At 49.7% G+C, this 24,167-nt stretch overlaps 1 protein-coding gene and 1 long non-coding RNA gene across 2 annotated transcripts in view; one reads left to right on the top strand and one right to left on the bottom strand.

Moving 5' to 3' along the window:
* SVIL (supervillin) overlaps positions 1-1,408 on the top strand; it is a 140,446-nt gene extending 139,038 nt beyond the window's left edge. Inside the window, exons 37-38 of the mRNA XM_040645287.1 lie at positions 166-321; positions 420-1,408. Coding sequence (XP_040501221.1) covers positions 166-321; positions 420-506 — 243 coding nt within the window. The 3' untranslated portion in view covers positions 507-1,408. The remainder of the gene's footprint in view (positions 1-165; positions 322-419) is intronic.
* A 20,974-nt stretch (positions 1,409-22,382) lies between these two features.
* On the bottom strand, positions 22,383-23,700 carry LOC121106334. The gene is made up of 2 exons (XR_005838966.1): positions 22,931-23,700; positions 22,383-22,758 (listed from the first exon to the last, which is right to left on the bottom strand). It is a non-coding gene; the product is annotated as an uncharacterized LOC121106334 (long non-coding RNA).
* Positions 23,701-24,167: the final 467 nt, after the last annotated feature.

Below are 24,167 nucleotides of genomic sequence, written 5' to 3'. Positions count from 1 at the left end.
GGCGCAGAGCGGAGGGTAGGGCCGCGCGCGTGCGGCGCAGGGCGGACGGTAGGGCCGTGCGTGTGCGGCGCAGAGCGGAGGGTAGGGCCGCGCGTGTGCAGGCGCGGCAGAGCGTTTGCGCAGGTGCAGGGCGTGAGCTTCTCTCTGCTCGCTCCTCTCCTCTAGGACACGGAGGTTTCAAATCAGATCACCCTTGTGGAAGATGTCTTAGCCAAGCTCTGTAAAACCATTTACCCACTGGCCGATCTGCTAGCCCGGCCACTGCCCGAGGGGGTTGATCCTCTGAAACTTGAGATTTATCTCACGGATGAAGACTTCGAGGTAAGCATGTCCTCGTGTGCGATAGCGTTTAGGCAACACGCGTGGCTCGGGTGGGAGTCCTTGTACTCACCCGCGGGGCGTCTCTCCCAATTCTGCAGTTTGCCCTCGACATGACGAGAGACGAATACAATGCGCTTCCCGCCTGGAAGCAGGTGAACCTGAAGAAAGCAAAAGGTCTGTTCTGAGCGGAGAGATGCTGGAGGAACCTCTGTCGTCACTTTCGATACCATTGGACCAGGGAAATGGGTATTTTTTTTTTTTTTGGACTGGTATTTAAAAAAAAAAAAAGGATTTTTTTAATCAGAGTTTTCCAAACCCGGAGGTTATTAGCTCTACTGCTTGTCCCAGATTTGTGTATTTTGTAAATGTTTCAGCGAACCCTTTGGAAACTCTTTCCACGATTCAGCAGGTAATGTTAATAAAGGCGCCTCTACGTGCACTTGCACAGCGGCTCCCGCGCTGCCCGCCCGGTCCAGCTCCGCGCGGCCCACCTTTTTTGGAAGCAATTCTCTTTATAAAGTGTTATTTTGATAGTTTGTGGGTTCTAAAAAATATATATTTATATAAACACCATATAAATCAAATATGTATTTAACAAAGCAATATGTATTCATTCACTTTTAAGATTTGTTTTTCTTTGGGTGTCAAAATAATATTAAAAGGTAGACGGAGTTGCTTCTGTGAGATTAGCCCTGGCACCCCTGCGTACCTTCTCACGCATCCAGAAGCGTCTCCTTCAGCATTAGGTCTGACTTGCTCTCAGTGCTGCTTCCGGTGCTAAAACGAACCAATGAACTTGTACTTCCGGCATGGGCTCCGCAGACTCTGTGGGAAACCACCTTCCTACCTTCATATCTCCCCGAAATGTATAGTGCCTTGTTTTTATGTACAGTTTATATACAGAAGAGTTTGCTCTGCATTTTTTGATGGTTTGGAACATTATCTCCAATTTTACTCTAAAATAGAAATTAAAAAAACAAAACATCTCAAATTTCTAATACCTGTTGTAAACGTGAAACATGTCATTTTGCGATACAGGGCTCCGAAATAAAAGCTTCAAGAATAAACACAATAATTGATTGATTCACACTGGATCCCCAGCATGTTCCTTTCTGAAAAAATATGGGGTTTTCTTGTAAACGGTAACCTAGTATCAGTATTTTGCCATCAAATGTTAACTGCTATAACTTTTAGTTTAGGGCAAGATTTTATGTAGGGTCGTATAACTGAATAGACATTGGACCCCTGACATTAGTTCTGAGTATTCCCAGACTTCACAATATTGAAGACATATTTTTGCAAATCATCACGCAACAGAGCTTTTTCCCCTAAAACTATTTCTGCATTTCAGATTTAGGATCTCAGTGTCTCTAAGAATATTGACTATATAAGCATTTAGAAAATCTAAAAAAATGAGAAAGCTCCTCACAGGCGCCTATATTCATAAAATCCCACATCTGTAGTTTCGAATGAATCCCACAGACCTGCTGTGAGTTGTTGCTGCACCTGTCCCACCCAGCCACCCCCATTTTGGTCTCAGTTTAACACATCAGATTATGACTTAAAGTTGCTTGTGTGCCCCAACCCTGGGACTGCACCCGGGTCAGCACCCTGTTGCCCGCTCCTGGCCCCACCGCTCCACCGCCTTGAGACTCTGGGATACCAGGCAATCACTGAACTTTCCCACCTTGATTGCCTCAGTTTGGAAAAAAAGGAGTCCATTCTAGCTATCCTGCCCACATCCTAGGACTGATTCTCGCTGAGGATCAGGCAGAAGCTCTTTGGGTATCGTCAAGTGCTGATTTCTGCTGCTGTTGAAATTACACAGCAGCTGAAGTGGAAAAGCATCGGCATTGAGGTAAGGGAGCGTAGTCACGCACCTCAAAAGTACAGATGAAACCAGAATGAATAGAACCTTCCAAAGAAATAAATGTAGAGGGGAAAGGAGACAGGGGCCTTCAGAGGATGTGTCCCACAGACAGAATGCAAAGAGGAGCGGGGAGCTCAGAGCCTGCAGGGCAACCAGGGGAGTTTCCAAAGGACAGAGGCGGGGTGACCGTTCAAAGTCACCCAGATCCCTGCGTTCACAGACGGGAGCTCGGGTTGCTGGGAGCGCTTCAGTGGACAGTCTGCTGAAGCCATAGATAAGATCGGCGTCGCCAGCGGTGTAGATAAGGTGCCGGCCGTCGGCTTCCTGCCTCCTCTCCGCAAGTGGGTGCCCACCTCATATACCTACCGACTTCCCGTTTGCCTCTTTTCCTCCCAGTCATTTCCTGCGTCACTTTCCTGCTTACAGAACTGGATCCTCTCTGCCTAGGTTTTTCTGATGCTCTTCCCTTCACAGCTGCAACTTTTGAACTTTGCACACGGGGGAAAGGACCCAGCCTAAAAACTGGAATTGCTGAATCTGAACAATTCAGCCGGTTAGGTTGTGCCCGTGTTCCGGGCCTTTCTCTGGAGCTGCTCCAAAAGCACACCTGGGGAACGTGTATTAAACACAGCAGTGCCCGTAGCGGCCTTAATTTGCTGCTTTTGAGCCAAAGGACTTCGGAAGAGGGGAATGCTGTTTGGGTTGGGATTGACATCAGAGCTGCAGTGGGACTCATGCCATGTCACATGTGTTCGGAGGCGATGGAGGAACTGTGCAAATACCATCAGGTTCCGGAGGAGAGAAACCATTGTCCCTGTTCCTCTGGGGTCGTGCACAGGTCAGGCTCAGGGAAATCTGGCTCAGGGACCCACGTCTTTCCCTCCTTATCGTAAAACCTTGATCCCACTTATAGAGCTCCCATTTTGCTAAAAGAAGATATATTCCAGAAACAGCTTGAAAATCCATATCCGTGTTGGTCTTTTGTCATTTTTTTTCTGATTATAAAAGTAACACTTGTATCCACACGGAGACTTGCACACGAATGTTCATGGCAGCATTATTCATAATAGCACAAACCCGCAAACCACCCACTTGTCCCCTGACTAGAAATGGATACGCAAAATGCAGTGCGTCCATACAACGGAATATTCTCGAGCCCCGCGGAGAACAAACTACTGATACCCCCTACCACGTGAGTAAACCTCATTATCAAGCCAAAGAAGCCGGTACCAAAGGCCACCTGTTGCTTAATTCCATGTATGGGAAATTTCAGAAAATCCATTCAGAAAGAAGATTAGTGGTGGTTGGGGATAGAGATGGAGGTGAAGGGATGGTCGCACAGGTCTATTAAAGTCCTAGGACTTACTATACACCTTACGTAGGTGGGTTTTATGCCGTATATAGGTCGAGAAAGCTGTTTTAAAAAATACTAACACTTGACCTCTGTGAAAAATGCAAACATGATAACATGATGCAAATAACGGGTTGCAAACATAATATCTAATTTAGGAATTGAAAATCATAGATGTCCCCACTGCTGAATAATTACTCATGCCACTTGTTAAGGCAGTAAGGCACACTATTCGGGACCATCACAATAGGTATAGGGATCATGGCGTAGGGGAGAGAGATTAGGCTCAACTCCAAATACAAGGAAGAGTGGGAATTTATAGCCAAAGTCAGTGGAGAGAAAATTACTAAGAGCAAACATGAGGGTAAGGGGGAATTCTGGCTACGCTGACCTAACGGGATTCTTGCCGAAGCCAGGCCAGGGTGACCAGACATCACCAGGGGGTGGTGGAGAATGATGGACCCCGTCAGATACTGGGGCTGATGGGATAGCGAGAGGGTAGGGGATCTGACTAAACCTACCTGACAGGATTTGTGCTAAAATTGTGCTCTTGGAGGACACACCCAGGGACAGGACCTAGTTGGGCTCAGAGAAGTTCCGTCAAGGAGAGTGTCTTCCTCACCACTTCTCAAATCCAAGTACTTGAATAATTTGGTTTATATTCTTCTAGATTTTTCTTTGCATCTATTAACAGATGTATGCTCATACTTTTTTCTTAAAAAAAGTACATTTGTTCTCCACCATCATAATTTTCTGGTTCTTGGATGTTTGTCTGAGCCTGTATGAGGCTGAGGCCACCTGGGTCACAGTGTAAAGGCCTAAACCAAGCCCCACCAGCCCCCCACCCCACAAGCATTCCCCATTCCTTGCCTAGGATGGGCAGCGTAAAGCTAGGGTCCAGAGAAAGGATCTAGGGATTGATCTCCAGTCGAGTAAGGGCCAAAAGCGTCCAAACAGGCCTCTGTACAAAGCCTTGCTGAACAGCGATGACTAGTGAATGACTAGGAAGGGTCAAGGGGACAATAGCAAGTCACAGATCAACGTTATGATTCAAATGCAAATCATGGAAAATTGAATATATTGGTATGGCATTTGACCCAAAGAAAAATCCCTACCTTACTTCTAAAGAATAAATGCGTTGCATTGCAAGTATTTGCTCTTTCCGCACCAGAGTAGGAAGGTCAGGCTGCTTCGGACTATGCAACAGAGGTACCCCAAGAGTCAGATCAGAAAGATGGATTTGCAAGGGGATTGGAGGCTTTCTGTTCCCATACGCACCCCTGGGATGTGCCGCCCAGTGCGGAGCTTATATGGAAATACCCCCAGGCTCACCATTCGAATGCCCAGTGCGTGACGTTGATCCCTGAGGATTAGCAGGGAAGAAAGATGAACAGACCAGCATCCCTCATTTCTAATAAATGGTCCCCTACTGAGCTTTTCCGTCATGCTGAGGTTGAAAACAAGGCGACAGGAGCAGAAGCGAAGGCAGGTCCACGACACCTCAGCCCCAGAGCGCTTCACAGCCTCGCCGCTCCTGGGAAACGTGCTTGACACCAAATGCCGTCGAGCTCTGCAAGTCTCTTAAGGGATAGATTGGAACTGACTTGGTATTATCCGGAAATTGACATAAATTGCCTGTTATTCAATCTCGCTGAATTGTTAAGCCCCGCTTTGCCGTCTGAACACCGTGTTAGCACCCACTCTGAAATGGTTCAGACGGAACGTGTTATCTCCGTAAAGGTAAGGAAATATCGAACCACCGCTGAACAAGGAGACTTATGCCTATGTGGAAACAAAGAAAAAGAGAAGGGGACAGGAGTGACAGACAAGCCCAACCGCTACTTTTTGATGAGTCGTTTCTCCATATATTGAAAAAAAGAAAAAAGGGAAAAAGCAAGCAACGAAACAATGCATAGGGAACTGTTCGACATGGTGAGTGTCTGAGCCCATCCTCGGGGGAGATTATAAAACAGGCACCCTGCCTCGCGTCCTGCTGCCTTCCCTTGCTTCCTCCGTCTGCACCTGCTGGGGCTCCTCTGCATGCATGTGCTTCCTGCAGGAGGCCATTCTGGTTTTTGAATCAGGAAGCACAGAGTGAGCTTGGAGCATCATTTGCCATTTCAGGCCCCCAGGGGAAAGCATTGTTTCTCGTTGGTGAGGGTCTTCGCACAGGTCAGAGCTGACTGCCAGGGCAGCCCCATCATCCACTGCCGTGTGTTTCTAGGATCACACGTTGTATACCGCAGACCTGTCATTAGTGGCCGCGGTCCATACTCGCTCAGGAGCACATGTATTTACTGCTCATTCACTCAAGTATTTATGGAGTGTGTGCACCGGGTAAGGCTCAGCAGAGAATATAAACATGAGCTATATCAAGGCTCAGATCCCACAAGGAGCCTTCCAGAGAAGGAGAGAATGATGATAACTCACAGAAAGTATCAATAATGATGCAGTGGGAGTCTGCTAGGGGTTGAACTGTGCACCCTTCCCCCCTCAAAAGAAAGCTATGTGGAGTCCTAACTCCCAGAACTTCAGAATGTGACCTTCTTGGGAGATAGTCTACAAGTGATCAAGTTAAATGATATTGGGGTGGCCCCTGAGCCGAAATGACTGGTGTCCTTATATGAAGAGGAAATTTGGACACAGAGGTAGAGAGAAGACAGCCACCCATAAGCCGAGGAGAGCAGTATCAGAAGAAACCAAGCCAAGGTGCTGACACCTTGATTTCAGACTCCTAGCATCCCGAACTGTGAGACACTAAGTTTCTGCTGTTTAAGCCACCCAGCGGTGCTCTGTCACAGCCACCCTAGGGAACTAAGACAGAGTGCACCCTCAATCTTCCCTTTGGAGGGAAGCAGGAGGGGAGGAATCAGGGTAGCGTCATGGAGGAAGTCCCATGGGGTAGACTTGGAAGGGCAGGTAGGAGTTCTCACTACAGCTGGGCATCAACCCATCCGGCAGCAGCTCCAAAGGGGAAGATTTAGAAAGGGAGAGAGAGAGAGCGAGGGCACACAAGTCTCCCCGCTATGGCACAGGCAGGATGGGGGTATAACAGGGCCTCACTGCTGAAGTGACGGACAGTTAGGGAGAATGAAGTTGGAAATGAACAGGCTGATTGACCCAGGGCAAAGGACATGTTCAGGTGTGAGGATGATCCGGCCACACCTCCTGGGACTGATGCCTCTGGTCTCTAGGAGACATTAGGCTGAGTGGGCAGCATCCCATTCTCACAGTGACCTGGTGTGTTTCTTTCCAGGGCTCACTGGTCTCACTTTACCGTCTTATCTTATACCGTGTGCTAGCACTTCTATCTTGTACCTTTATGGTCATGTAATTAAAGGTGTTGACTCCATTAAATCCCCTTCCAGTCTGGTCTTCTTATAAAGATATTTCTGAAATGTCTGGCAGACAGTACAGCATGTGGGACATGCTGGCCTAGGGTTTCTACACAAGAGTGCCATCCTTTCCAGATAGCCTATGACCGTGCAGTAGCCCTGCTGTTGCTTTAATCTTAGAAGCTACTCAAGAAGACAAGAAATTATTCTGTTGCATTGAGAATATTTAAGTTTCTGAATCTTGCACTTACATTGCTATTTTAGTGTTAAATGTAAACACTTTTTAAATGTTGGTCTTTTTTTTTTTTTTTGGCTTTGAGATCCACCAACTTTTATTCCATTAAAACCAATTCTTTATCAACATATGCATGACTTCTAGGCACCTTCCAACAATCATAAAATTGCTACTAGAAAACCAACTATATAATTTTTAGAGCAACATTAAAATAAAATACAGTAACACTTGACTTGGTCCTTTTCAAATACTGATTGGGCATATTGTAGATAAAAGACTGAGGCCTGGAAAACGTCAGTGGTTCGGCTGAGATGGAAGCCCGAGCTATAGCAGAGGCGGCCCCAGACCCAGATGAGGTTGTCTGTGCTCCATCTCTGTCCGATGATTGCTGAATAATCAAGACCAGTGAAAAAGCCCATTATCATCTCTTCCATTAGGAGGCACTTGGGGAAGTCATCACATGCTGAGTCTTGTACCAGATGATTTCATCCCAGCCTGGGAAGCGGCCCCATGAGGTGCTCATTATCCCCATGGTACAGTTGAGTAACTCGGAAGCCCGGTTCCATCCCGTCCTCCCGTTGCTGGGAAATGGTAGAAGCCGGATTTGACTCTGCCTCGGGTCCCACTGCGCCCTGCTGCCTCCACACGGCCAGAAGAAAGCAGCTGCCCGTTCTCACCATCTCTGTCCCAAAGGCACTGATAGAAAGTGCCTCAGTTTGCCCACCTGCTCCCTACTCCCCATTGCCATTTCCATTGGAAGCTAAGAACTGGAGGCGCTGCTGGTGCCACAAACACAACAACACAGGGAGGGAGGACCAGTGACGCAGCCGGAGGAGCACAGCTCTAGGGCCTCTCAGACTTGCAACCCCAGCCCTGCCACTTCCAGCCGTTGAGCTTGAACGAGTTCCTTAACCTCCCTGTGCCGCAGCGTCAGTCACCCGGTAAAATGGGCTGGATGGAGCAGGCCCTGCCCTTCCGGACGCCGCGCAGAATCACAGAATGTGTGCAAAGCACCGTCCTGCCACGGGCCGCTTCTATACCAGAGAAGAGTTGCCGCGTTGAAAAGGTTTGCCCGTGCCAGCCGGACCACCTGATGCTGACAGTTCACTAGAGACATCAAGTGGGGAACCCACCGAGGCCTGCGCAACCTCGACATTCAGGCTCCCGGGGGCTCGGGCTGGGGCCAGGACTCCCCCAGCAGGAACTGGGGGACCATGGCCTGCGAAGGAACGCCGCTGGTGACGCGGCATTACGCGGCTCGGCCCCTGCCCAGCACGGCCCTCCTTCACAGGACTCCAAACACATCTCAGAAATCGAAAGCTGCGTCACTGACAGTTTTAATTTCATCCTCAGTAGGACCCTAGCTAGTGTCACAGGGAGAGAAATGGGCCAGCTGTCCTCAAGGGCCATGCAGGTGGGCCCTTCAGTTCCAGGCAGGCCTCTGTGTGCAGGGCTCCAAAGCCTCAAAGAACTGTCAGGAAACTCCCCTCGAGTTGCTGGATGGAGCAAGGGAGGCCCCGACTTCCTCGCTGGTTCCCCAGCGGTGGGACAGAGACTGGCGCCCTCTTGCTCTGACTCCCGCAGCAGAAGGGTTTTGCCTCACGTGGTCTGGAGTTCTGACGGCCCCGGGCCCCTGGTCTGGGCTTCTGTGCGGACAGGCTTCCTGAGGGTGATCCCAGCCAGTGATTCTTGTCCAATGTCCCGCTGGGCAGCAGGGCGGGAAAGGAGAAGCCCAATCACCCTGCACTCCAGGAGAAAAGATGTGTAGGCCTGGAAAGTAATTCAGGGTGACCAGATGTGGGGACCTCCTAAAGCTATGCTTCGAGACTGCGCCAACCCCTGGATCCCCGTCAGCTCCTTCTTTTCCCTGTGCCACTCTCAAGCCAGCACACCGCCTCAGGGAAAACAGTGCTTACTACACAAACACAGCTTCTAAACAAGTCCCCCGGAACCCATCCCGGGTGGAGCGTTTCCCCCCAGGCCCTCCCAGGCAGGAAGTCTTTGGCTTCCACGAGGATAGCTAAGATCTCATTCCCCAGAACTAGTCAATCAAGACTTAAATTTCTTCATTAACACTAATTTTCCTCCAGGGTGAGATGTTTGCTGTTTTTATCCAAATGGTCCTTTGACAGATTTATATTGGTTCTGAAATAAGCTGTCAGCTGCATTCCTCCAGCTGAAGAAGCCAGAACTCGGAGCTGGGACTGGCCAGGGCAGGAAATGGGGAAATTACAGATGAAAGCTGCTGGCCACCGGCCCACAGTCCGCGGGGCTAAGGGACGAGCTGTATCACCAGCAGGTGGCGCTGTTGCTCATCAGCAGAAGCAGAGGAGCCCCAGAAGCGCCCCTGGCACCTTTCACCTGGGTCCTCATATCTGCAGCCAGCGCCGGGTCTTAGGCTCTGGGGTGAGATAAGTCCTGCCTTCGCCCCAAGACAATAGCTGACCCTGAGGGACCCCACCTTCACTCGCCGATGTGCTTCCAGCACAAAGAACTTGAATCCAGTGACCCTGGGAGAGGAGTTTCCATCCTGTCTCCTTTCAATCTGTCCCAGTCTGGGGCTCCAGGAATGTTTCTAGAAGCAAATCCAGGGAGGCCAGCATTGCAGGAATACAAGCAGTGAGAAATCGCACAAATGAAACTTCCCAAAGCCCGGGGCTTCTGTGGGCCAGGATAGTCTTGGGCTAAGGGTCCCTCCCCTGCACGCACTTTTCTTTTTGAATTTCTCTGAATGTCTTCCCTTTTCCAGTTTTCTCATCTACAGAATGACGGTGATACCTTCCTTAGACTCCAGTAGTTAATGTCAGGAAAGCTCTCTGCAGATGAAAAGTGCTAAATCCTATCTATCAAATATTTAATTAGCTACTGCGGGGGGATGATTTGTAATCATCTATCCAACCTGCNNAACAACCTAAGAAAATAGCATGATCAGAAAAATGATTTTAAATACAGGTTTTCGTAGATTCTGCGCCTGTCAGGACGATGAGAAAGAATTTTCAAAGTAGCTCTCCATTTCCATCTTGTCTTCCGGGGCCCTGCGGAGACAGGCTCCCGTCCCACTCGGCCTGCTGCCTGTGACCGCCACACGCTTGGCCCACGCGCTCACGGGGCCCACCTCGCTTCTGAGCCCTGAGCTCCTCTCTGTCCTGGCATGTCCCCTTCTCTGTCCTACTCAGGGCATTTCCCCCACATCCTGCGGGTCACACGCCTTCCCCTTTGCTGCCCTGGCAGGGGCTCTGTGCGGAGGAATTAGGTCACGTGGGAGACGCGGGCACTTTCAAAGGAAAGACACCAAACCAGCTGAGAGTGAAGGTGACTCAGAGGCATTTCCAGTTGCTTTAAGCAACATGACCCAGTTCACTTTTGGATCAGGGCTCCCGGGCCACCAAGACAGTGCTGTTCTACTTGGGCATGCAAGCTTCTAAAAGCAAAATCCTTTTCTAATTTTCCGCATGCATTCGTTCTGCACATATGTACTGAGCCCCTGCTGCCGGTATAAATGTTATCCCAGACACGCACGTTGAAATGGTACAAATGATGGCCTTGGCCTTACTGGCAAAGCGCAATTTTCAGAAAACTAAAAACAAAATCCTCATCCAGGTACATGGTGGACACAGGTGACATTCAGGGGCCTCCAGGAAGCAGGCACCAAGACAGGGTGAGACATGTAAGACATGTACTGGGAGGAACATTTATTGGGGACACGGAAAGAGAGGGAGCAGGAGGAGGCAGAGGGAGCCTCCCGATGGTGGTAGAGGCCCCACACCTGGGAGGGAGGATGGGGGGAGGACGTGGAGAGTGAGCTTCAGCCTGAGAGACAGTGCCAGCCCGTGGGCAGCCCTGGAGCCAAGGCTACTCTTTCAGGACATGGGCAGGAATGGCCAGGCCCCAGGCACCCCTGGGCTGGGTCACTGACCAGACCGATCATGGCCCGAAGGCGGAGGAGAACCCGGAAGGCGCCGAACCTGGAAGCTGCCGGCTGCCCGCAATCCGCACCCTACCTCTCTCTGAAGGTGGCTGAGTGGCGGGCCGCCACGGACATGCCAGAGACTTAACTGAAATCATTAAATGGTTAATGATGGAACCACCCGACAAGATGGGAACATTAGTTCAGGAAAGGCTAGGAGAAAAAAATATACATATACGCAGACACATGTCTGTTCCTGTCCATGCAGAGAGGGGAGACAGTGGGGAAAGGAGTAAGGGAATCAGATTTCAAAACGGGGTCCTGTCCCACCAGGTAATAAAACTGTTGACATTGGCGATGCCTCTTGTGTACCAGTCAGAAATCATCTGCACCTCTAGTGGACAAAAATAGTTCGCAATGTATCCATTTCCTATAGCTAACATGTAACGTTAGAGTCTGGGCCCTAATCAATAGCAAGCTGTGATCAGACAAGATGGCGCTGCCCTGAGAGCCCACGCGGCAGGCGGGCTCACTGGGTGATGGCCTGACCGCCGGTAGAGAGCAAGCCATCTTTGCGCTTCATTTTCAAGGTTTGGATAATCATTACTTCCTTGGGGAGCTTACAATCCAGCGGGACAAAGACACGAGGAAACAGCTAAAATACTATGTGACAACAAGGGCCAGCACCCAGGAGGGGCACTGGGCTCAGCCTGGGGTGTGGGGACACAGGGCTTCTCCAGGAAATGGCGTGCCACCGAAGCCAGAAGGCTGACTGAGTTAACCGGGTGCGGGGGGTGGGATGGGAAGGAGGACACAGGAGAACTCAGTGCCACGGCTCTGAGGGGGCACCTCGGAGAATTGCAAATAGCTTCAAAGGGCTGAGGGTGAGCAGGGGACAGTCCTGGGACTGGAGCAAGCCGAGAGACCAGCAGGGACACAGGTACAATGATGAACTGTCTTGTGTGCCAGGCTCAGGAGCTGGGATTTTCATCCTGAGTGCGATGAGGAGCCACTGAAATATTTGAAGGGTCAAGGTTACTGATAAAGACCACTCTGGCTGTAGTGTGGAAAGGGGGTTGGAGGACACTGAAGCTTCAGTGGCAGGTGGGACGTGCGGCTGTTGTGATCTGGGTAGGAGGTGATGGTGGCCCAAACTGGGGTGACCCGAGGGGAACCTAGCAGATCCTGGGTCACACGCCCAGGTTATAGGGACACTTGGTGAGCGGGGCTGACCTGGCCCTCCCAAGAAGTTACCGTCACTCTTCAGAAAGCTTCTTGGTCAGCTAAATGAAGGATGCCAGGGTTGAGAAACAGACACCCAGACATCAAAGTCCTATGCAGCTACAGAAACAGTTCGCTGGTGTGCAGGCTCAAAACCAGTCTGACTCCCTCAATTATTCAGTAAATGTTTACTGCCCACCTACTGTGTGTCAGGCCCAGTCTGGACTCCAGAGCTACAGAGATAAGCAAGAACCAATGCTCTTGAGGAGCCTGCAGGCCAGTGGGGGGCACACGACAAACCATCAACGCAAAGGGACTTAGTGTAATTGCACCAAGCTCCGCACCTGTGGTTCGTTGTGTGTCATTAAGTTTGGGAGGTTGTCGGCCATTACTATTTCAAACATTTGTTCTGCTCACTGTTCTCCCTTTTCTCCTTCTGGTATTCTGATCATGCGTCTGTTACATCATTTGTAATTGTCCCACTGCTTTTGGAGGCTCTGGATTTTTTTTTTCCCATGGGAGTTATATTGGTAGATCTTCAAGCTCATTGATTCCTCACTCAGCTATGTTGAGTCTACTGATGAACTCATTAAGGGCATTCTCCAATGTCCAGCATTTCCTCTGAGGCTTCCTCATCTCTCTGCTCACATTCCCCAGCTGTTCTTGCATGTGGGCCGACTTTTTCCAGCAGAGCCCTTCGCAAGTTAATCATCGTCACTTTAAATTCCCAGCCAGATCATTCTTCCCACCTGTGCTACAGCTGGGTCTCATTTTGATGCTTGTCTCTTCAGACCACGTGCTTCCTTGGGTGTTGGTGGTGCTGGTGATTTTGGTTTTGAAAGCAGGAGATGCTGTACCGGGTAATAGGAACCAAGCTCAATTGGCCTCTTACGGAAGGATTTGTGATAATACGCCTAGGAGCTGGCAGATTGGTCTAATGTTTTCCGTAGCTATAGGTGCCAGAGACTCTAGTGTCTTTGCGTTTGCTTTTTGTCTTTCCTCTTGACTTTGGACTTCCCTAAGTACTCCTCCTCCGAGAGGAGGTCAGTATATGGTTATTACATTACCACTCCTATAGGGAGCCCTGTTAGCCCTGCTGGTGTAGAGAAGGGGAGGGGGCTATACTCTTCCAATCCACTCTCGGCCCTGTAGTGGGTGTGTGCCTCCGGCCTGTGGCCTTCCTGAAGGGTGAGGCAGGAAGGCCAGAGCAGGTGGGGTGGGAGGGCTACCTCCCCCCCACCACCACCAAAGACAGGCCTTGGTTACGGAGAACATTCTGGTACATTCACAGGATCGCTCTTACTTTACCCAGGCCAGAGCCAGGGAGCTTTCCCAGGCCTTCCCAGGAGAACATGGTGAATTCCTAGAGCTAGAGCCCAGAAAGTGTGGGGTCTCCTGAAAGACTGCCACCCCCAAGAATTTTGCTGCTCTCGCCTTAGTCCGCACTTGGTCTCCAGCAATTCGTCAAAATGTTCCTACCAGTTCATGGGGCCAGTGGCTCCTGCTCTTGGCGGTGACACTGCAGATTCCAGGGTGGGGGCTGGCCCAGCAACCTCAGTTCTCTGAGTACAAAAAAGTCATTAATTTTCAGTGTGTCCAGCTTTTCTCATTGTAAGAACGGGAATGATAACTTCCAAGATCTTTACAAGTTGGAGCTAAAACAGAAATCTGTAAGTAACTTACTTTCAGATAGTGATACGTGCTAGAGAACCAACTGCGGATGGGGAATTGGTACTGCAAGGTCATGAGAAGCATCCAGGAGGGCATGTGGAAGAGGCATGAATGGGAGGCCGGTGCGGGGGGGAGGGGGGGAGTCATGAAGGTCTAGGGTGTTCAGGCACTGGGACTGGCAGGTGTAAAACCTTGGTACTGAAAGAAATTATGTGTGGCCAGAGCATAGGCAGAGGGAGAGAGGAGGGTGAGTGAGATTGGGCCGAGGTCAGGGGTAAGACACGCAGGCTTTATTCTCATTGCTGTGGGAAGCCATTGAACAGGAGAGTGCTGCGGTGTAACTTACATTTGCTATGATCCCTCCGGCTGCAGAGTCCATAGGTCCGGGTTTGCCCAGAACATTCCTGGTTTATGCCTTTTGCCTGGTGTAATTATTTATAGCGCCTCTTTTCGCTTTCCAAAGTGTCCGGGTTCAGACAAGAAGTCACAAGGTCCCCCCACCTCTGGCCACAAGAAGGAGAAGGTACAGCTATTGTAGCAGCTGAGAAGTCGGTTGGGAGTGAATGCAGTGAGGTGGACAAGCTGTGGTAGGGACCCGGACAGCTGGAGGAGACTGATGCCCTGGGGATGTTACAGACTCAGTGGAACAGCTACTGGACTGGGGGGGATGGGCAGGGAAAGAAGGGTTCAGGGATTCAGGCCATCAAGAATGACTCTCTTGGCCCATCACCCAGTCTTTCAAACTGCACTGTATAAACTCTCAAATCTGTTGTTTGACTTGCATTCCCACACCTAGCTCCCTAGTTCAAGGCTTCATTTCTCACCTGAATTCAGATCTCCCCTCCATGTCCATGGGCATTTGGCAGCCCCCTCCCCCCACCCCGGCTGGGGACACAACCCGTGGTCCTGTAGCCCACCCATGTCAAGAGCAGACACCTGTGCTTGGCAGCCAAAACCCTTCAAATCACCTTCCCTCATTTGCCACATGGAACGCCCACCACTCCAACACCCTTCCATCCCACAGGCCACTCAGAGCTTCTGCTTGAGGTCCCTTCTTGCCCTCTCTTCAAAGGAAATTCACCTCACTCTGTAGAGGGCTTCCATGGTGCCTCCTCGGCCCACTGTCGTTCTCATCTCTGAATGCCTAACATCCCCAAATCTTACCTCTTTTTAGGCCCGTATGTATTCTACCCCTCTAGAACAGTCATTTGTGTATTTACCTTCACTCCTCAATTAGTTGTAAGATTTTGAGGGAAAGAACGATGTTTTGCTGATCTTAAATCCTACAGGCTCAACATGGGTCAATCCCTTGGCTTCGCCATGGGGCAACCAAGTGGGAAGTCAGTCACGGGTTCCTCACCCAGAACCAGGAATGGGATCCATGCAGGGCAGACAGCCCAGACTTGGCCCCAGCTCACCCTGGCATTCAAGACTGGTGGTACGAGCCAGGAACAGGAGACGATCTTAGTGCTCAATAGCTGTGTACTTTGGGCCACTCACCTAACCTGTGTCTGAAGTTTCTTATCTTCAAAGCCAAGGTAATAATAATGCCTGACCAGGGGTGCTGGGGTGACCAGACAAGACAAAGCACATCAGGTGCTTAGCACAGAGTCCGATTTATAGCACACTCCCCCCACATGTGGTCATTATCACTCAAGTGACCAATGGAGGGAAAGCCATAGAGAAAATCATGACTAAGGATGTTGATGGCCTTTGATCATCTAAGTATTTTTACATTTGTATCGATAACACTTAACCTGGAGAGGGAGGTGTGGAGCTGGCCCAGTTGGTCAGTATATAAAAGAACACAACAGCTGTGAAGACCACTGACCAAGAACCTTCCAAGTGCTCACATCATGTGATCAGTAATTCCCTGGAGGAGATTCGGGGGAATCTACACCATTAAAAACTCACAAAAATGCAGAAAAAGCCGATATCAAAAAATATTAATGCCAGAATTATTTGTAGTAGCCGGAAATGGGAATTGAGCAACTATTACACAAGGAAATATTTAAGAAAAGTTTCACACGATGTCAAAATGTATGTAGTTAGGAAAAGCATACCTACAAAGATTTTTTTGATGACTCGGGAAATGTTTCGAATGGTAAGTGAGAGAAGTAGACTCAAAATAAGTTACGTACATGAACAGTGATGTAAAATGTATGTACATAGAGTATGTAGCATACGGAAGCGACGAGATTACGGACAGTTCTGATTTTCCTTTTTTGACGGTTTCTAAAATGAGAATGTACTCTTTTTCTAATCAGAAAGAAAAATCGTGCTATTTTAAAAGACACTTGATAGGGGCACCTGGGTGGCTCTGTCGGTTAAGTGTCTGGTCATGATCTCAGGGTCCTGGGATGGAGCCCTGGGTCAGGCTCCCCACTCAGAGCGGAGTCTGCTTGTCCTTCTCCCTCTCCCCTCCCCCAACTCGTGCACACGCTCTCTCTCTTAAATGAATAAGATCTTTAAAAAAAAAAAAAAGATGCTTGGTAATTGGGAGGTTTGATAATTGCGGATCCAGAGTGTAACCCAGTGTCACATATCCACGACGCCCCATCAGTCGCTTCTGAGATGTGTGATCTCAACCCCATCACTGAGCTCATCGGTTCCCCTCTCTAGACCTTGGTGGTCTCACCTGTAAAATGGGGATACTAATCTTCCCCTGCCTGTCAGGCGGCCAGATCCAGAGCTGTTGGAAAGGCTTGCCTTCTCATCTCTGATGATCTCACAGGAGCCTCCTTCGCGGGGCCACTTTTCTCAAAGTACAGACAGACGTGACTAGGGCTGGCTGACCAGAGAAACAAGCATGGCGGAGGCCGTGTGCTTCTCCACTTTGTGGCGCTGAGCAGGTGACAGTGGAGGACGAAGTCAAGGACTGTAGCTGCTCTGAGCCGACCAGGCCTGCCGGAGCCAACTCTGGGCAGGAGTTTCAGAAGAGAAGGGACTGGGCTCTGTCCTTTCTTCTCAGGCTATGGTCCTGCCAGCTCTCCTTCACCACAGGGCCACTGGGCACTGGCCCTCAGCTTCTCAGGCAGAGGGCACGTCTGCAGTTCTCCTCTACTCCATGCCCTTCCCACCTCCCTTGTCCCCTGCTCATAGGAATCCGAGGACGAATCTTCTGTTCTGAACACTAGGCTGGGGACCCAGGCACTAGATGGTCATAGCGAGTCCACTGTGATCCTGATGGGCCAGGCAGGCTGTCACAGGGCAGACACGCACAGGGGGGCCTTCCAGCGGGAAGGAGAAAGTTCCAATCAGGTGATCCTATGTAGGTCTAACCTCAAGGAAGTTTCTTCCCGAGCCGCACGTCAGCCCTGGACGAGGCAGGAGTGCATGGGGGTCTGCCTGCATCACCCAGATAAATTCAGTGAGACGGGCCAAGCAGGGGTGTGTGGAGTCTGGTGGCCAAGGTCAGATCCATGCCCCACCTCTTACCGGCTACCTCGTGCTGGGGAAGCGACCCAGCGGCTTTAAGTGCAGGTTTCGCCATGTATCAAATGAGGGGCCTCGTGGCACCGACCACACAGGGCCGCTCGAGCCTGGCAAGGGCTCGCCCCGGGGTCTGGCAGGCAGCGAGGGCGCGAGAAACGGCTGGCTAGTTTTGTTATGAAGCTCTTCCTCGGGCCCAGCAACCCGTGGCCAGCGAGGGGGATGCAGAAGGCGAAACCACATCCTCACCTCTGAGGAGGCAGGACTATCCCCAGGAAACAGTTACACATTGAAGCGGCGGGTGATTAAATGCAAAAGTGACTGGGAGGCTGCGATGCTATTTATACGGGCCCCAGGCTGGAGGCCGCCCAAATGCCCGCGATCCTGTAATGACTCAGCAAACCCCCAAGCTCGGCGACAGGACAGCCCTCTGCAGCGCCCTTGGAAATGACAGGCGTGCTGCCGATGTCCATACATGGACACGCGCCTCCGAATCCAACATTTCCAGAAGGAAATCGCGAGATGGCATGTGCACAGCGTGGGCCGTGACGGCTGGATATCTGCGAAGGCCCCCACAGAGGTTGAGAAGGAATCTGGAGGGAAGGAAGTCCTTTAAAGTGCAATGCTCGTCCGTTGTCCCCTGCCCCCAAGCTGCTCAAGGCCCTGGAGTTTAAAAACAATAATAATGGTGCAACCAGGAAGCCTTAGAGGAATTCAGAGCAGGGAAGGGGAGGGTGCAGGGCAGAGGGCTGAGGAAGGCTTCCAGAGAGGATGGGGTTTGAGCCAGTTGGAAGCATTTGTGGATCTGAATACAGGAGCAGAGTTGCCCCGTGGGACAGCTGGGGCTCCCCTCCCCCACCAGTCTCCTTGGCCCAAGAAAGGGAGTTAAGTGCTCTGAAGGGCAGTATGGGAAGTGGGTGCAGGAGGGCACGGGGTGACCCCTTTCTCTGAGGGAAAGCTATTTGTGTATTAAGCAATAGGGCTTGTCTACGCCAGCTGATGGACTTACCACCAAGTTCTCACCCAGGTCCTGCCCAGACACCTGCACGTGATGGGGGGCCGGGGGCCCGCTGAGGGCCACCATCCTGACTGGCTGTGTCTTGGGCTCTCTCGGCTGGAAAGTTTGCATTCATGAAGCTTCCAAACAGGGTCCCAGAGGCACCAGAAGGAGAGCTTGGAAAGAGCCGAGCAAATTCATGTCCATCTTGCCAGATGAGTGGATGGAGTTTGCTGAGTGCAGCTCGCGCTGCTAACCCTGGACCCAATCAGGCATTTGGGGGCTCTCATTTCCCTGATTCAGTTTATGGGGTAAGTCGCCAGCTGTTGCTTGGGTCTGGCCAGCCTCCAGGGATTGGCTCTTGGGTCTGGCTTTTGTCCTCATCTTGTGAAACTGGAGGCATCATGAAATGTCATAGAACGGACAGTGGCACCTGACAGACGTGGGTTCGAATCCAGCCTCTGCCACTGAACTGTGATCGCCGAGCAAGTTTTCCAATCTCTAAAAACCTCCAGGTAGTCATGTATAAAATGAGGGACAGTGATGACTTCCTCCAGGGTTTGAGAATTAGCAATAACGTAAGTGTTCGTACAGATGAGAAACTCCATGAGTGGTGAGCATTACCTTAGTTTTCTCTCTCGTTGCAAACATGCCTCTGATGGAAGAGTTACCATTTTTGTGGGACCACCATACACCAGAGACACAAACCTGTGGCAGGAACACAGCCTCCTCCCCGTCCCACATTTTCTCCCCTGCTGGCAAGTCCTCAGCTGCCTGGATTTGGGGTTTTCTGCCCCAGCCCAGGAAGGTCAGCGGTGGTTCACGCATCAGAGATGGGCTCCCTCTGCCGGGCAGTAAGGGTGGTGCTCAGGGCAGGGAAGGGGGACAGGAGGTTGCTGCTGAGGCCTAGCTACGGGTGGCTTCTAGAAATCCCACAGGAGTAGCCCCTACCCAAGGAGCACCTCCAGAGTGCACTAACCACCGGTCGTGTAATGAGACATAGACATGGTTCCTGACACAGAGCGCCTAAAACCCTTGCAATTTCCTGAGTGATAGAGGTGATAGGATTGTCTTTTGTTCTACTCTTTGGTCTTTGTCTCTGGTTCCTGACAACAGAGACCCTATATCTCTTGGAATTTCCTGGATGTTTGGAGCATCTTTTTTTCTAACCGGACAACTCTCGATGTTGCCCTAGATAGCTTCAGGATGGGGCAGGTTGCCAGGTTAGACCTTGATTAGAAGCCTGGAACTTTGGGCCCTTGCCGCCCACCCTCAACCTCTGGGGAGGGGGATAGGACTGGAGAATGAGGTAATAATCAATCGTGTCTATGTGAGGAAGGCTCCATAAAATTCCCAGTAGCATGGAGTTCGGGGAGCTTCCAGGTTGGGACACACATCTGTGAGGCGGGACGTTGGCACACCCCCACTCCACAGGGGCAGAGACTGCTGTCCTCAAGACCTCGTCTTGTGTATTGATTCATCTGGCTATTCATTTACATCCTTTATATTATCCTTTATCATAAAGTGAAAAATGTATGTAAAGTGTGTTCCTGCATTATGTGACGTGTTGTAGCAAATTGTCGTGGGAATCCTTGACTTATGGCTGGTTGGTCAGAAGCATGGGAAGTCTAGGCCTTGTGGCTGGTGTCTAAAGTGGGGCAGTCTTGAGGGAATAAGCCCTTACCTTGTAGGATTTGCCCTCCCTCTGGGTAGTCGGTGTCAGAATCGAATTAAATTGTTGAATACCCGTTTGTGTCAGGAGAATCAGAGAACTGATGGTTGGTATTGGAGAAAACGCCGCCATCTACACTTTCGCAGTGATCGGGAGTCCCTGAGAAGTGGGGGAGACTACAGCACAGTCTCGTTAAGGAAGGACCCCATGCACGGGCCTCTGAGAACCTTCCTGAAGACACACATAGGCCTCCACCTTGTATCACAAGAGTCCAGCCCCAACTTTCTTGCCAAGGTCACTAGGGCACTTTAGGGAATCCTAACAAGTCAGAATGCTTCGAAACACTTTTTCCCCCTTAAACTTGAATTCTTAATTAATTACTTCTGCCGGCTCATTAAAAGATCTTAGATGATGTACGTTATGCTATATCTCAGATGTTTAAAGGCAAAATAATAATTTTAATCCTACTTTGAATACAATCTTTAAAGAGGAGTGCAAGTTCTTTTTTGTTTTCTTAAGAGATGCCAGAGAGACTCGCAAGCACCTCTCACTACTTGTCACACCGACAGCCACTCCAGCATCTGACAGCCCTCAAGAAATGACAAATATGGGGCGCCTGGGTGGCACAGAGGTTAAGCATCTGCCTTCGGCTCAGGGCGTGATCCCGGCGTTATGGGATCGAGTCCCACATCAGGCTCCTCCACTATGAGCCTGCTTCTTCCTCTCCCACTCCCCCTGCTTGTGTTCCCTCTCTCGCTGGCTGTCTCTCTCTCTGTCAAATAAATAAATTAAAAAATCTTTAAGAAAGAAAGAAAAAAAAAAAAGAAAGGACAAATATGACCAAAATAAATGTTCACAGAGATCAGCAAGCCCAGTATTGCAATATCTTCTCTGGTCTCTGGCCTACAACCACCCCTCCCCCCCCCCCATGCATTTCCCTATTTGACTTCTCCTCAAACTGTCTCAGCTACTTCAAGCCCAAATTGTCCAAAAGTAAACTCATGTTTTTTTCCTCAACCCTGGCTGCCAGCCCCACCTGATCCCTCCTGAGGTTCCACATCAGTAAATGGCATCAACAGTCATTCTTCAAGTGACACAAGCAAGAAACGAAGTCATCCTTACTTCCTTTATTCTCACCATCCAAACCAACCCATCACCGAGAACCAACCATTTTGTTTCCTGAATATCTCTAAATCCACGCACTGCTCCCCCCTCCCACTGCTGCCCCCCTAGTCCAGACTGTCTTTGTCTCTTACCTGGGTGACTGTAGTGGCCTCCTCTTTGGATCCAGTCAGATTCTTTTCCAACCTGATTCTACCCTGCATCTATAAGGATCTTTCCAAAAACCATGGCTGATCCTAGTACTCCCTGTTTAAAGCTCTTAAAATAAAAACCAATTCTCTAACAAGCCTGCAAGGCCTCTATACACAAGCCCCTGCTCTCTGTGCTCCAGTCACACTAGGCTTCTCTAATTTCTCCCATGCCCCGGTGATCCTCTCAAACAGGCCTTTATGCATGCTCTTTCTTCCATCTAGAATGATCAAATGCCACAACGACTGCCCCTTCACCTAGCTAGCCTCTACACGAGCCTCGGGTCTCTGCTCCAGCATCATTTTACTAAAAACCTTCTCTGACTGCTCAGTCTAGGTGGTTCCTTTATAACAAATTCTCCTTTAACCTTATTCTTTCCCTTCCTCAAAGCATGAATCTCAGTTTGCAGTTGTATATTATGAATGTGATGGCCTGATTGATTTCTCTGCATCCCAGAACTCTAACACGGTAGTAGGTTCTTAACAAATATGATTGAATGAATGAATGAGTTAAAATATTTGGGTCTTGACACATTCTTTACCAATCTGAGATTTATGACGTCACAAAATAGGTCAAATCCCCAAGATCCACATATTCACAGGGATGGGTTTCTATCTGGGGGGGGGGGGTATAAAGCTGGGAGCAACAAATAGGAAAGCCATCATGCAAATGCGTGGACATTCAAAGTCACTCTCCTAGAAAAAATGTCACAGGCTAAGAGAAGAGTCAGGTCCAAAGGCCTTGAGAATCAATCCAATTCTATTTGGAGAGTAAACCTCTGATTTCAGAAAGTCTGCTGCAGCCACTTTGGAAGAGTGGCAGGGGCATTTTTTATTATCACAGGACCAGAGAGCATCCTACTAGTATTCTTTTGGAGGGCCAGGGAAACCAACAATGCTTCGATGTTGGGTCAAGCCCAAGCCCCAAATATTTTTCTTTTTCCAGTGCCAACCCCACCTCTGCTGAGAAACACTGAAGGGAATTTGGCTGGGGGAGGGCATAATACAATTACATATCCCCCTAAACAAGCCCCACAATTCTAAGAAACTGAGCACTCAATACCAAGAAAAGAGGAAATCACTGTTTATTAAGATACAGAGAACAAAGCAGTGGCACCGACAGCTGCCTCCTCCTGGTTTTACCAGTCCTGGTGCCAAAACAAAACAGGACCCTCACAGTCTGGACTACGGCTGGCACGCATGCTTGCATGCAATGTGCACGCACACACACTTGGATAGACTCTGGCTGGCGAGCACATACACACATGTGGATGGATACAGGTGGTCCTAGACAAGGACAGTTGATTCTCACCTGGCCATGGCTTCTGTCTGGAGAAACTTGGAGGCTTAGCACTGGGTCTCATGGAACCACCAGCTAGACAGATGCAGATCACCAGCTCCAGCTCCCCAGGCCAGACTCCTCCCTTACTGATTCCCTGCAAGATCATCAGATCAAAAATAGAACTGCGAAAAAGTCCCCCAAGCCAGAGTCTGTTGGCACTGTCTAGGGAGAGTCGGCACTCTCTGGCAGATGCCATTTTTATGGGCTACCTCTACTTTGCTGGTGCTGCACTGACGGTGTCATTTTTACACCCTCCCTCTAATCACCTAACAGTCCTGGGCAAACAGCCCTCCTCCAGCCTCCACCGCCTGCTGACACGGCACCACCAAACCAGCAGCTGAGCAGCCCTGCCCCACCTGCACTGCTCACATGACCCTACAGAGGCAACGGGCACCACCACCCACACAGGGGATGCCCCTGGAGCACCAGGCTCAAGTCACGGGGTGCGGAGGGTGCATTTCTGAACCCCAAGAGTCTGAAATACTTGGAGAGACAACTTACGAGACAACCAAGAACTAGGGCAAGGTTAAAGAATAAGGTTCATCTCCTACATAGAAGTCCTCTTTCAAGACAGGGAGAGAGAGCTGTTTTACATTACACGCAGAAACAAACGCAGTCAAGCAAATGAGGACGCAAAGAAATCGTTCCAAATAAAGGAACAAGATAAAATCTCAGAAAAAAAAAATTAAGTAAAATGGAGATAAGTAATTTCCCTGATAAATATACCTGATAAAGAGCTCAAATTTATAGCCAGGATGCTAACCAAACTTGAGGGAATAGATGATCATAGTGAGAACTTCAGTAAAGAGAGAAAATATAAGAAAGTACCAAGTAGGAAACTCACAGAGCTGAAGAATACAATAACTATATTGAAAAATACACTACAAACATTCAAAGCAGACGAGATGATGCATAACAGATCAGTGACCTGGAAGACAAGAGAGTGGAAATTATCCAAACAGAGCAACAAAAAGAAAAAAAGAAAAGAATCTTAAAAATGAGGATAGCTTGGGGCACCTGGGTGGCACAGCGGTTGGGCATCTGCCTTCGGCTCAGGGCGTGATCCCAGCGTTGTGGGATCGAGCCCCACATCAGGCTCCTCCACTATGAGCCTGCTTCTTCCTCTCCCACTCCCCCTGCTTGTGTTCCCTCTCTCGCTGGCTGTCTCTCTCTCTGTCGAATAAATAAATAAAATCTTTAAAAAAAAATGAGGATAGCTTAAGGCATCTGTGCGATGACAACAACAAGCATATTAACATTCTCCTGAAGGAGAAGAAAGAGAGAAAAGGTCAGAATACTTACTAGAAGAAATAATGGCTGAAAACTTCTCTAACCTGGGGAAAAGAACAGATAAGCAAGTACAGGAAGCACAGAATCCCAAACACGATGAATCCAAGGACTTCCACACAAAGACACATTATCACTAAAAATGTCAAAAGTTAAAAATAAAGAAAGAATCTTAAAAGCAGCAAGAGAAAAACAACTGGTTCCATACAAGAAAAC

The sequence above is a fragment of the Ursus maritimus genome, unplaced genomic scaffold, assembly GCF_017311325.1.
Source record: "Ursus maritimus isolate PB19 unplaced genomic scaffold, ASM1731132v1 scaffold_31, whole genome shotgun sequence".
NCBI lineage: Eukaryota > Metazoa > Chordata > Mammalia > Carnivora > Ursidae > Ursus > Ursus maritimus.
This window is presented reverse-complemented; position numbering and strand designations above follow the sequence as displayed.